At 34.9% G+C, this 13,682-nt stretch overlaps 1 protein-coding gene across 1 annotated transcript; it reads left to right on the forward strand.

Annotated features, from left to right (window-relative positions):
- Positions 1 to 9,774: 9,774 nt before the first annotated feature.
- On the forward strand, positions 9,775 to 11,216 carry LOC125867086 (zinc finger BED domain-containing protein DAYSLEEPER-like). The gene is made up of 3 exons (XM_049547505.1): positions 9,775 to 10,377; positions 10,472 to 10,549; positions 10,780 to 11,216. Exons 1-3 carry the CDS (start codon positions 9,777 to 9,779, stop codon positions 10,809 to 10,811), a joined length of 711 nt encoding a protein of 236 aa, XP_049403462.1. The 5' UTR covers positions 9,775 to 9,776; the 3' UTR covers positions 10,812 to 11,216.
- Positions 11,217 to 13,682: the final 2,466 nt, after the last annotated feature.

Raw genomic sequence — 13,682 nt, forward strand, 5'->3', positions numbered from 1 at the left:
GTGTGGTTCGATACTTAGGTGGCCCGTGGGCCTAGTTCTTCTGTTGCTGGAATTGTCTACAATTACAGATCCTACTTCAGTGTTTTGGTGGCATCCTTAGAGGTTTTATATGTTTGGATGGGTCGATCATCAGTTGGATACTTGATCATTTCTATCTGTGGGTTAGATAAGCGTGATTATTCCAAGATGGGTGCTCGATGCATATGCATCAGATTAGTATGACTTAGACTTGTGGAAATGTAGTAATGAGAATGGAATTTTTTCTAGAGTCGGTGATGGTTCGTGTGTTGTGAGAGCTTGGTGACTGATTTAGGTTCATCCTTGATTTTTCTGTGGTTATTGATTCCGAAATTTCTCTCGTGGTTACATGATTAGGGGTTTGTCATGGTAAATACGTTGTGGTTGTGAGATCTTAGATTCAGATTCATTCTTTGAGTTAGTCGGTGGTTTGAAATAACCCTTTTATGGTTAAGTTGTCAAGATTGATTTAGGAATCCTTATATGGATTTTTGGGATAAGGTTTAAGAATGGGTTCGTTTGGAGTAGTAATTATTGAGTTCGGAAATTTCACCTCGGGGTTGATAGCGTCGAGTATTTTTTGCCTTCTTCTACTTTATGTTAGAGGACGAACATGATTTTTAGTGGTGAATAATGTAATGACCCTAAAGGTCATTTTTGGAAATTTTCATAAAATGACCGTTTTACCCCTCCCGATAATTGCCCCGAGTCCTAATTGTTGTATTTTCGAAGTTGGTTTGAAGGAAAATTGATGAAAAGTTGAGTTTTTAAGAGTTAAAGTTTGGTTAAAAGTGCTACTTCGAGTCATTTGGAGTTTCGAGACTCTAATCGGATTTTCGTCGATTCCAGCAGTTTTAGAATGTCGAAACGGGTCTGTGAGAACTTACGGAGTCGAATTTGGAGTTAAAACGAAGATTTAAGGTCCTAAGTTGCTAAATTTGTGAAATTTTGATCAAGAGTTGACTTTGGTCAACAAACGAGGTTCCGGTGCTCGAAATGGAATTCCGAGGGCACCGTTAGATTTAGGGGGTGATTCTAAATCTAGAATGAGTCTTGGTTGAATTTTTAGAGGCCCCAAGTGCGTTTCGAGTTTTTGAGTCTAAAGTTAGTTTCTTGACGCCTTATCGGATACCGGGTCAAGGAGACCTCGAATTCAAATTCCGACGATTTCATTGAGTCCGAAATGTCATTTTCAAGCTAGTAGTATATTTGGTTTGTGTTCGGGAAGTGCCAAATGAGTTTTGGGTAAGCTTTTAAACTTCTTGGATGCTTTGACACTATTTCAGCAAATTGTGACAATTAAAGGGTTCATTATTAGTTTTAAAGGTCGAAAAATTATTCCGAAGGTTCTGAAATTTTGAGCATGAATTATAGGACTTATCTGCAAATTTTGGTGCATTTTCGCTAACCCGAGATTGGATTTTTATCGCAAATAGGAAATAATTATTTACCGAATAGAAATGATATTTGACTAGGCAAACGAGCATGAAATTGAGCTCCGATTGAACGAGCAGGTCCGTATCATTATTTAAGACATTTACAAAAAAGAATCGGGTCATTTCACTATCGTATTCGGAAATGACGGCCTTTTTAGTGAAAGATTAACTACTGTTTTTCTGATGCATAACAGCCATGTACTGTTATAAAAATCTCAGATTGTGTTCATTTGGTATTCTGAGCATATCGGGAGTTCTAGAGATCGGAATGGAGTGATTCTTACGGGTTTCTTCTTGAATTAATATGAGGGTTAGTATTCAATCTTCAATTCGACATTTTTCTCATAATTTCTTTATCTGGTTTTTTTTTCCCTATCCATAAATCTCTTGGGAAAAATTGGGGTTTTATCGATTTGGACTCCCTTTTTGATGAAAAAGGTATATTTACGATCCTTATGTTATGGGTAAACTGATTTTAACATAAAATTATTGATTCATCGATTATTTTCATCATATTAACCACGTACAATTTGGACTTTCCCGGTAACGTTAAAGTTTGATAAATCGAGAATTTCAAGGTCGATCTTAACTCCGTTTTTGATGAAATTTCATATTTGAACTTATCTAAGCATGGGTAAGATGTTTTTTTAAGAGATATTTCATTTTCGAGTCGAGGTTTCGGATCCGAATATTTTAGGCTTCTTCAAGAACGTGGATTTTCCTTCAAATTGAGTTTGTGAATTGATTTCAACTCCCTTTTCAAATTGGTTTTCACCATTAGCTTCCAAATACTTTAAGGATCATTTTACATCAAAAATTTCCAAATTTGGGTATCGTTTTCCGGTATGAGACTTTTGGACCCTTTTTCCCTTTTTCCCTAAATTTCTTGATTTTGGTGTCATTGGACTCGAATTGTGATTGTGATTAATTATATGAATAGATTATCGTGATCCGGATTATACTCGGAAAGGAAAGGCTCAAGTCAAGTAACTTTTGGAGTTCGTTTTAAGGCAAATGGCTTCCAAACTTTGTAAAACTCTTAGACTACGCATGACTACTTTCCTAATTGTGTTGGGGAGTAATGGGGATTAAGGATGAGTTTTATTTGTTGATTGAAATTGTTGTAAATGAAAGATGGGGAATAAAACGAGCTAAATGTGTTATATGTGACTTGAATTTGTTGAATAAGTCACGTGATAACTGATATTGAGGGGATAGAAGAGCATGGGTAGGCTATGATTGATACAGACATTGTGATTGAGACAGGTGATGTGTAATGCTATGATGTGGTTGTGATTGAGACATGTGATGTGTAATACTATGATGTGGTCGTGATATGGTTGTGATTGAGACAGGTGATGTGTAATACTATGATATGATCGTGATATGGTTGTGATTGAGACAGGTGATGTGTAATACTATGATGTGGTCGTGATATGGTTGTGATTGAGACAGATGATGTGTAATACTATGATGTGATCGTGATATGATTGTGATTGATGACATGTGCATATTCATTATTCTTCCCATGTGTGAACTATCTGTTGCATGAGTTTTGAAACATTGATATGAGGATGGATGGATATGAGACACAGTTGAGACTAGCTCCGGCTAGAGATATATGTGATGGACTAGGTCCGGCTAGCGATTTGGATGCCGATGGGATCCGGTTCCGGCTGTGATATATGGTCCATATGTGGCCCTATGGGTTCTGATTTGAGTATTCAGCGCGGACTGATTACGTCAGCAGATGTGTATCGTAGGACAAACATGCATCACGCCTACATGACATCATTATTGCATTTTGCATCGCATTTGCCTTATCTTTGTCTGTGATGTGTGGATTATATCGGTTTACCCTTCTTATGTGAAATTTGATCTACTTGCTCTTATTTGTTGATCTGAGGTTGATGAGAATATACTGTTGGTTGTAGCTGTTGAATATGATTTGTTTAGTATAGGTTGGTTGGTTTGCTGCTAGATTGAAGTTTCGGTGGTTCGGTTGGGATTGAAAGGAGTTGTTTGTAGCTGCTAGTTTTGCTTAGTTTAGAGTTACTTGCGAGTACCTGTGGTTTTCGGTACTCACCCTTGCCTACAGACAAGAAGCACAGACAGAATCTAAAACAGATTAACTACTGGTACTTGTTGAGCAACCTTGTCTTAATTAACTAAAGAGGAAGCAGATTGTACATTGCATTAACAAGAAATTCATTGCATCTCAATTTGTGATGTCCCCTCTTTTTAATTTTTTTTTTTTATACATAGTAGGTAGGGAAAGAGGAATCAGGAGAGGGATTATAAGGTGAGATTAAACCAGGTGAAAATTCAGATAGCTAACGAATTGAACTACTAAGATTTTTTGTGATTTCTCCTCTAAATGGCCGGTCTCAATGATATTTTTTATATTTAAAAAATCCAAAACATCTAGTTAAGGGTGCGGGATCAACTATTCCACCTTCTTTATTTTGAGAATAATATTGAATGAGGAACCAATATTACTTAAAAATACTCCCTCGATTTTAATTTTGTTTATCCTGTTTTGACTTGACATAAAGTTTAATAAAAGTAAAGAAATTTTTTGAATCTTATCTTCTTAAATGAAAGATTTAACATGTACTATCATACCCTGTAATCTTGTAGTCTAGAACATGTAACGTGAAAAGTAAAAATTAGAAAGTTGATAAAATAGAAAAGAGATATTTTTTATTTTAACCGACAAAAAATGAAAGTAAGACAAATAAATTGAAACGGAAGAGTAACGAACAAGAATTAGAGAAAGGGAAAAAATTCTAATTTACTATACATGAATAAAACAAATACTATAATTTATAAAAATGAGAAAAGTATAAGGTTGTTTCTTTGCATTCACTTTTTTCCTTTTATTTTATCTTTTGACAATTTTAAAATTCATACAAGGTTGGATCCTACATTTTCTTTTTCCAATCTAATATATTATATTTCAATTTTACTTATAGAATATGTTTGGAATATACTGTACCAACACGCATATTCTTTTCCTCTCTTTTTTGGTTTCCAAAAAGGATTTTAATTCTCTAATATTAGGCTATACCTAAATAATCCCCCATCAATCTTTTAATGAATAAATTCTACCTAACCTTTTGCATTTAACAAGTATTTTTTTTTTCACTTTTGAAAGAGACAGGAGCCATTTGATTGTGAAGCAGCTAGCAGTCACAATGAGCTAGTGATTTTAGATTTTTTTTTGAAATTATTCTGAAAAGGTTTTCCAAAAAAAAAATTGTTTTGTAAATTAATTTGGGGTTTGGCTAATTAATTTGAAAAATATTTTAATGTTGAATAGTAATTATTTGATAAAACTTTTAAAAAGTGTCAAAACTTCTAAAATCAATTTATTTTAAATAGTACTTCAGGAAAAAATGATTTTTTTGAGTTTCTCAAAAAATCGTTTCTCAAAAATAATTCGTACTTCACTTAGAAACTTTTTTTCCTCCTAAAAGCTTAGCCAAACAGGCAAACACCTCAACTTAAAAAAAAAACAAAAAAACTTTTAATCTTGAAAAAGTTTGACAGGCTACAACTTTTATATGATATTATTAATGTTATTCGTGCACAGAGAGAGTTCTAATACTAATTTTAAACATGAATGAATCAAGTTCTAATATTATATACAAACAATATCGCCATCAACTATCATCAACATCATTATCAATCATCACATATTCTTTGGTTATCATCACCAATCATTAATTACTAACATCAATTAACTTCGTTATCATTATTACCACGACCATCATCACAACTAATCGTCATCATCGCACTAGTCAATAGAACACCATCTCATGCATCACGACTATCAACTTCACTATTAATACTCACTAGCACCATCCTCACTACTACTACAAATCATCTCAATCATCACTAGCGAACATTAATGTTTCATTTTTTTCAAATAATAATTTATTTTCTAAGGAGGATTTAATTATTATTTTTAATTTGAATTGCATACCAATAAATAAATTATTCACATTTAGGTGTTTAAAGAATAAGAGTCTCAATCATTTGTTTAAATTTATATGCAATATCTTAATCATTCAAACATGTATTAAGATATATCTTAATTTCAATGCAAACAAATAGGGCTTAGCCTCCTAAGATAAGTTATCAATTATCATCTTGATTCAATATCATCTATTACTATTTTTACTATTCTTTTCGAAACAACAAACCTGTTAGTTTTAAAAATTCAGTTTAGTAAATTAGAGTTTTGTTATACACTAGGTTTGTCATAGTCTTTAGGAAGTAATTTTAAACGTGGACAACTATCTAGTTTTAGGAGTGTAGTTCCTAATTTTTAGCTTTAGGTTGTTTTGCTTATAAAGGATTGTAATTGCAGCTTTCAGTTGTTTAGTCAAAAAAATTCCTTCGATTATATTGTCTTCTCTCTTCTCTATCGTCTTTCAACTTACAAATATATATTTCTTGATACTGTTTTTCTATCAGTGGCATCAGAGCCGAGTGAGATCCAAAAAAGAAAAAAAACAGAGAGAAATATTGCTAGTTTATGGCTTCAGAGAGAAATTACGTTCAACCAACTATTCCGTATTTTGATGGTCACTATGACCATTGGAGTATGCTGATGAAGAACTTTTTACGATCAAAGGAGTATTGGTCAATTGTCAAGGACGGAATCGGAGCTCCGGCGGAAGGTGAAGCCTTAACGAATGCTCAAAAGGTGGAGTTCGAAGCAAGAAAGTTGAAAGATTTGAAGGCAAAGAATATTCTCTTTCAGTCTATCGATCGTCCCATCCTAGAAACTATTCTTTGCAAAGAAACTTCTAAGGATATTTGGGATTCGTGAAGAAAAAATATCAAGGTACTGCTACAGTGAAGCGTGCACAGCTTCAAGCCTTATGAAGGGATTTTGAGACGTTGCAAATGAAGGAAGGAGAGTTTGTAATGAGTTACTGCGCTAGAACAATAGAGATTAGCAACACAATGCGATGTCGTGGTGAAAAGATGACTGATGTCACAATTGTGGAAAAGATATTGCGCTCCCTGACGCCGAAGTATGACTATGTTGTTAGCTCAATTGAGGAGTCAAAAGATATAGACGAGTTAGTGCTTGACGAATTGCAAAGTTCCTTATTGGTACATGAGCAAAAAATGAACCGCAGTTCATCTTCCGAAGAGCAGGCTTTGAAGGCTTCTACTAATACTCATTTCTCAAATTTTAGAGAAAGGGGTAGAGGTAGAGGAAGAGGAGATCGAGGATATAGAGATGAAGGCAGCAAAGACGACAGTAGGAATTTCAGAACCAATGATGACCACGGTAAAGGCAGAGGAATGAATTTTGACAAATCAAAAGTAGAATGCTATCGATGTCATAGATTTGGTCATTATAAGTCTGAATGTTATACCAGGCTGCCTAATGACAAGGATGAGAAGTCAAATTTTGCTAAAAGTAACGAAGTTGACACATTATTGATGGCAGTCCAAGAGAAGGAACCTGAACAAAACATTTGGTATTTGGATACGGGCTGCAGCAATCACATGTGTGGAAGTAATTTTTGTTTTCTCCTTTGAATGAAGATTTCCGTTCAACAATTAGTTTTGGTGATTCTTCCACTGAGTGTAATTGGAAAGGGTGATATTAAGATTAGAACCAAGAATGGTTTTGAAGAAACGATCTCAAATGTGCTATATGTTCCTGCTTTGAAAAGTAATATGCTAAGTGTTGGTCAATTGAAAGAAAAAGGATATGTTATAACTATTGAGAAACGTGCCTGTGAAATTTATAATCCTACTAGATGAGTTATTGTTGTTGTAAAAATGAGTTCAAATAGGTTGTTCCCGCTGAAGATAGAGAATATTCACAGTTGTTTGAAAGCAGAAGTTAGAGATCCGTCATGGTTGTGGCATTTTAGATAGGGTCATTTGGGTTTTGGTGGATTAAAAGTTCTCCAATAAAAAAATATGGTGATAGATCTTCCTGAAATTACAATTCCATCGCAAGTTTGTGAGGAATGTGTTGTTGGCAAACAACATCATTCTCAATTTCCAAAAGGAAAGTCGTGGAGAGCCAATGATGTTTTGGAGCTGATACATTCGGACATTTGTGGCCCAATCAAACCAGCTTCTAATGGAGGTAAACGATACTTTATTACGTTTACTGATGATTTTTTCTGAAAAACTTGGGTTTATTTTTTACATGAAAAATCTAAGGCTTTTAAAACATTTAAAAGCTTCAAGGTTCATGTAGAAAATGAGACGGGAAAGAAAATCAAGACTTTTCGGACAGATCGTGGTGGTGAGTATTGCTCTAAAGTTTTTAATGATTTTTGTTAGGGCTGGCAAAATGAGTTATAAATCTGGATATCCATTCATTTTTACCCATTTAAAATGGGTTGGGTATCCAATGCTTTTAAAATGAGTCAAATATGAGTCCAACTCATATTACCCATTTAAAATATGGGTACTTAAATGGGTAAAATGGGTAAATAGAAAGGCTTATTCACTGTAAGAGAAAAAATAGGGCAGAAATTTGAAACCCACACGAACCAAAATTGCCTCAACTTTTCATCGTCTTCCATCAACCAACATTGTCTCAGCTCCGGCGATTTCTCTGGTGAGACTCTCTCCTTCGTCTTTACTTCTGTCTCCGTCTCTATTTTCTCCTTTTCTATTTTTGTTGTTGTTGTTGTTGCTGTGGTACTATATTTTGTTGTTTTGATTGATTTGATGGTAGACTTTCTACCTGTTTCTTTTAGTTCAACTTTTAGATCTAGTTAGTGATGCATGTGTAAATACAATTTCTAGTCATGGGTACAACTACTTCTTAACCTTGCCTATATGAGCATACCTACTCCAAACCCAAATGAAGAAAGAGGGCTATGGTAGGTTGAAGGCCAAAGAAGTAGTTCCCTCAATAGTGTGAAATAGATATGGATGATCCACAGAGACATAGTCTGTGAAAAGCTAACTAACTTTTGGTTCATTTCATATTCTTACCTTATTGATTGTGCTGCTATGAGTTGATTTTGTTGTTTGTATGTATGGCTCATTGTTTATGATTTGTAAAATTAGGGTGATATGTCGATAGAAGGCAATGAAAAGTCTTGTGAACGAAGTACTGCAACTTCGTTGATACGAGCAAAAAGGAAAACATCTGTTGTTTGGGATTATTTTATTAGACTTAAGCCTAATTCTATTGACGGAAAGTATGAAGTTCAATGCATGATCTGTAAAAAAAAAATTGCAATGGGCCCTACATTTGGAACAACAAATCTAAAGCATCATTTGGAGAAACATAACCCGGATAAGGCTAAAGAGGGTCAAAATGAGCCAATAGATCAAAAACCTTATCGAGAGAAGATGCCATTGGCTATATGTAGGCATTATTATGCTTTAAGTTTTGTAGAGCACAAAGGCATCAGGGATATTCATTCGTATTTAAATCCAATAGCGAGGCATATATCAAGAAACACAGCCAAGTCGGATATCTTGAATTTGTATGCTAGAGAAAAAGAACTTTTAAAAGCTGAACTTGCATTGATTTCTAGTAGAGTGTGTTTGACATCTGACATGTGGACTTCATTAGTATCTAATGGCTATATGTGTGTAACAGCTCATTATGTGGACATAAATTGGGTTCTTCAGAAAAGGGTTTTGATTTTTCGTCATGTTCCTCCTCCACATTCGGGTGTAGTTTTAGGTCATTTATTGATTGATTTTCTTAAAGAGTGGGGAATCGAAAAGAAAATCTTTGCCCTTACTTTAGATAATGCTACTTGCAATAAAGGTGTGGTTGATGTTTTGAAGAATCATTTGTCTTTGATGCGTTCACTAGTTTGTGAGGGAAAGTTTCTTCATGTTCGTTGTGGAAATCACATTCTTAACTTAATCGTTAAGGCGGGTTTAGCGAAGGTTGATGCAGCTATTGGAAAAATTAGAGAAGGTGTTAAGTATATCAAGAATTCAGAAGTAAGACTAGAGAAATTTGCGGAGTGCCTTAGTAACCTTGGTCTACCATGTTCTAAAAAACTACGCCAAGATGTGCCTATTCGATGGAATTCAACCTATCAAATGATTGAAAGTGCTCTTCTGTATCAGCAGGCATATATTCATTATGACTTGGTTGATCCTGATTTTAGACATGGCCTTTTTGAAGATGAGTGGAAAAAGGTTGAGATTGTAGCTATATTTTTTAGGCCATTCTATGATATCACAACTTTATTTTCTGGATGCAAGTACCCCACAGCAAATTTGTATCTTCCTAATATATGGAGAATTGAAATGCTATTGGTAGAACACAAAAGAAGTACAGATCCAATGATGACTGAGATGGCCACTTCTATGTTAAAGAAGTTCAAAAAATATTGGGAGTCATATAACATCATTTTATCTATAGCAATGGTTCTTGACCCACGATATAAACTGAATTTTGTTAAGTTTTGTTTTTCAAAGCTTAATTCTGATAGCGCTGATAAAAAAGTGAAGGTTATCGAAGATAATTTAAAGTTATTATTCGAAGAGTACTTGATACCATCTATTACAACCTCGTTGTCAACTTCATTACCAGAGGAGCATGCTTGTAGTAGTAGAAATCAAATGACTGAAGCATTTGAGGAGTTTGATATGTTTCAAAGTCAGTTAGAGTCGAGTACCAGTAAAACACAATTAGAGTTATATTTGGAAGAAGCTAACGTTGATCGTAAAACAAATCCGAATCTAGATGTACTTGGATTTTGGAAGGCTAACAAACTAAGGTATCCAGAACTTTCATTAATGGCACGGGATGTTTTGAGTGTGCCCATCACTACAGTAGCCTCTGAATCTGCATTTAGCACCGGAGGTCGTGTCATTGGAAAGTTTCAAAGTTCTATTCTTCTTGCAAATGCTGAGGCGAAACTATGTACTAGGGATTGGATTTGTGGACAAGAAGGTAAAATTATCTTCTCTAGTTTCATTTGTTTCATTTAATATAGTGAATTTGCATTTAGAACTGTAATGACTTGTTTTTTTAAAAATTGTTGAAGATCTTAATGGATTCGAATCAGATTCTGATGAAGATGAGATTGTTGTTGACCTTCAACCTTATGTTGATAAACTTAGAGGTAAGACTTGAGAGCAACTCACATTTTTCTGCCTTTCTTTTATATTGTTCTTAGTACTTTCTGTTGTTAATAACAGTTTATGATCAACTGTTCTCATCTTTCTGAACTTAGATATGTAACTTCATATTTATTAAAATATATAATGAAAGTAACTTCACATTTATTAGAATGTGTAATGAAAGTTTCTGCATACCTACGATCTTATTTTTTTTGTTTTCTTTTTCTGTCAGATCATCGCATCTCAAAGGACAATCCACAATAGCAGAAATCACTGAGAGTTTGTGAAAATTTTGTTGGAACTGGTGGCCTTGTAGGTGCAACATTTTCGTCTTTTTAGAGTTAAGATGCTGCCGAGCAATTAATTGTGGATCTCCAGTTGATCAGTTGGCGGAAGCAGGATTAACACCATCTCATATTGCAGCAACAACATTTAACATACTTGGACAAACCATAGAGGCTTTAGCGGTCATGACATAAGATGGAAGAAGTGTTTGAAGAACTGTTAGAAACTTGTCATGTAGTGACACACAAGAGACTACATTGATGCAAACAATTGAGTTTGATTGAGTAGAAAACAAAACAACTTTCTGTAAATTTCACAAATGTATCTCTTTTTTCCAATAACAATTTTGGTGGATTAGGCAGACTTAATTGTCATTTGACAAAAGTGTTCCAGTCACAATTGTTTGATTTAGTTATCTACATTATCCAAATTGATCATTTTATGTCTTTAAATGCTTTATGTCTTGGTCATTTTGGAGCTCATTGAGCATGTGAGAAACTTGACTCATAGAATAATATGGGTAATATGGATACCCATATTATCCATTGGGTAACTCGTTTTTTACCCATTTAAAATATGAGTCGAGTCGAGTATTTTACCCATTTCTATTTAACTCGTTTTTGATCGACTCATATTCGACTCGACCCGCTCGTTTGCCACTCCTAATTTTTGTGAATCTGATGGCATTAGAAAAGAGCTTACAACAGCTTATACACCACAACAAAATGGTGTATCGGAGAGAAAAAATAGAACCATTCTCAATATGGTTCGGAGTTTGCTGATAAAAGGAAGAGTGAAAAAGAGTTTTTGGCCAAAAGCAATAAATTGGAGTATTAACGTCTTGAATAGAAGTCCTACATTTTCTGTTAAGAACATGACTCCAGATGAGGTGTGGAGTGGAAGAAGGCCCGTTGTAGATCACTTTCAAATTTTTGGGTGCATTGCGTATGCACATGTCCCAGATGAGAAAAGGAAGAAGCTCGATGATAATAGTGAAAAATGTATATTTCTTGGTGTTAGTGAAACATCCAAGGCCTATAAGTTATTCAATCCACAAACAGAAAAGATTGTGATCAGCCAAGATGTTGTTTTTTATGAAGAAACTACTTGGGATTGGATTATGCAACAACCTACCCCAGTCTTATTTTATAATGACGTCAAAGAACCGGCCTTGATACCTAGAAATTCAGAGGATTATGCTCCTACAACCGCTGAAATATCTCCAACAACTGTTGAAATTACACCAACTGGTGGAAATTTTCCAGCAGGTTTGGAAGAAACTGATTCAGCAGCTCAGTCACTTTGGCATACTCGAAAAAGGCATGCATGGATGTCAGACTACGAGGTAACAAGAATTAAGGTAAATGATGATGCAATTACTCATTTTGCAGTGTTTGCGGACTGCGACCCTACAATTTTTTAGAATGTTGTTAGAGAAGAAAAATGGAGAAAGGCGATAGATGCTGAAATTGAGGCTATCGAAAAGAACAATACTTAGGAACTTATTGATCTTCCTGAGAAGCACAAAATCATTGGCGTCAAGTGGGTCTACAAGACGAAATTGAAGGAAAATGGTGAAATTGACTAATATAAGGCACGATTAGTGGCTAAGGGATACAAGCAGGAGTACGGTGTGGACTACACTGAAGTTCATGCTCTAGTTGCAAGGCATGACACCATCAGAATGGTAATTGCATTGGCGGCGCAAAATTCATGGCCCATCTTCTAGTTGGATGTCAAATAAGCTTTTCTACACGGATATTTGGAGGAAGAGGTATTTATCAAACAAGCCCCCAAGCTTGGTATAGTCACATTGAGGCTTATTTTCTGAAAATGGATTTTCAAAAGTGTCCATATGAGCATGCACTTTTTGTGAAGATTGGGGATGAAGCAAAAAAGCTTATTGTATGCTTATATGTTGATGATCTTATATATACTGGAAACGATAGTGCTATGTTTGCTGAATTCAAGAAGTCTTGATGGATGAGTTCGAGATGTCTGATCTCGGTAATATCCATTACTTTCTTGGATTAGAAGTGGTGCAATCTGATGATGGGATATTTATTTTCCAAAAGAAGTATGTGCGAGATATTTTAGACAGGTTCAAGATATTGAACTGCAATCCCACCAACACACCCGTTGAGTCTGGCTTAAAACTAAACAAAGTTGGGAGAGGAACGAAGTTGGATAGCACACTTTACAATTAAATTGTGGGCAGTTTAATGTACCTAATTGCTACAAGACCTGACATTATACATGCAGTAAATCTTGTAAGTAGATATATGGAAAGTTTAACGGAGATGCATTTGTTAGCTGCGAAGAGAATTCTTCGCTACTTACAAGGAACGAAGGATTTTGGGCATTTTCTACCAGAAAGGAGAAAAGTCAGATTTGATTGGCTTTACGGACAACGACTATGCAGGAGATCAAGACGACAGAAGAGCACTTCTGGTTGTGTTTTTATGCTAGGCACAAGGGTTGTTTCGTGGTCTTCCAGGAAGCAAAAAATTGTCACTTTATCGATTACTGAAGCAGAATTTGTTGCTGCTACAGCTTGTGCTTGTCAAGCTGTTTGGTTAAGAAGAATTTTTGAAGAACTACAATTCAAACAAGAAAGAGCAACTACAATTTTCTACGACAACAACTCTGCCATCAATCTATCAAAAAATCATGTGCTACATGGAAGGAGCAAGAACATTAACGTGAAGTCTTATTTTCTGCGAGATCTCAACGATGAAGGAACAATAGAGTTGGAATATTGCTGAAGTGAAGACCAACTGACAGATATCTTTACCAAACCTCTCAGGTTGTTTCCTTTCCAAAATTTGAGGAGGTTGATTGGAATTGACA

The sequence above is a fragment of the Solanum stenotomum genome, chromosome 6, assembly GCF_019186545.1.
Source record: "Solanum stenotomum isolate F172 chromosome 6, ASM1918654v1, whole genome shotgun sequence".
Classification (NCBI taxonomy): Eukaryota; Viridiplantae; Streptophyta; class Magnoliopsida; order Solanales; family Solanaceae; genus Solanum; species Solanum stenotomum.

Coding starts and splice junctions, on each gene's coding strand:
- LOC125867086 (XM_049547505.1), top strand. CDS start 9,777: ATGGCCACTTCTATGTTAAAGAAGTTCAAAAAATATTGGGAGTCATAT. Junction 10,378..10,471: donor TTGGATTTGTGGACAAGAAG/GTAAAATTATCT, acceptor AAATTGTTGAAG/ATCTTAATGGATTCGAATCA. Junction 10,550..10,779: donor TTATGTTGATAAACTTAGAG/GTAAGACTTGAG, acceptor TTTTTCTGTCAG/ATCATCGCATCTCAAAGGAC.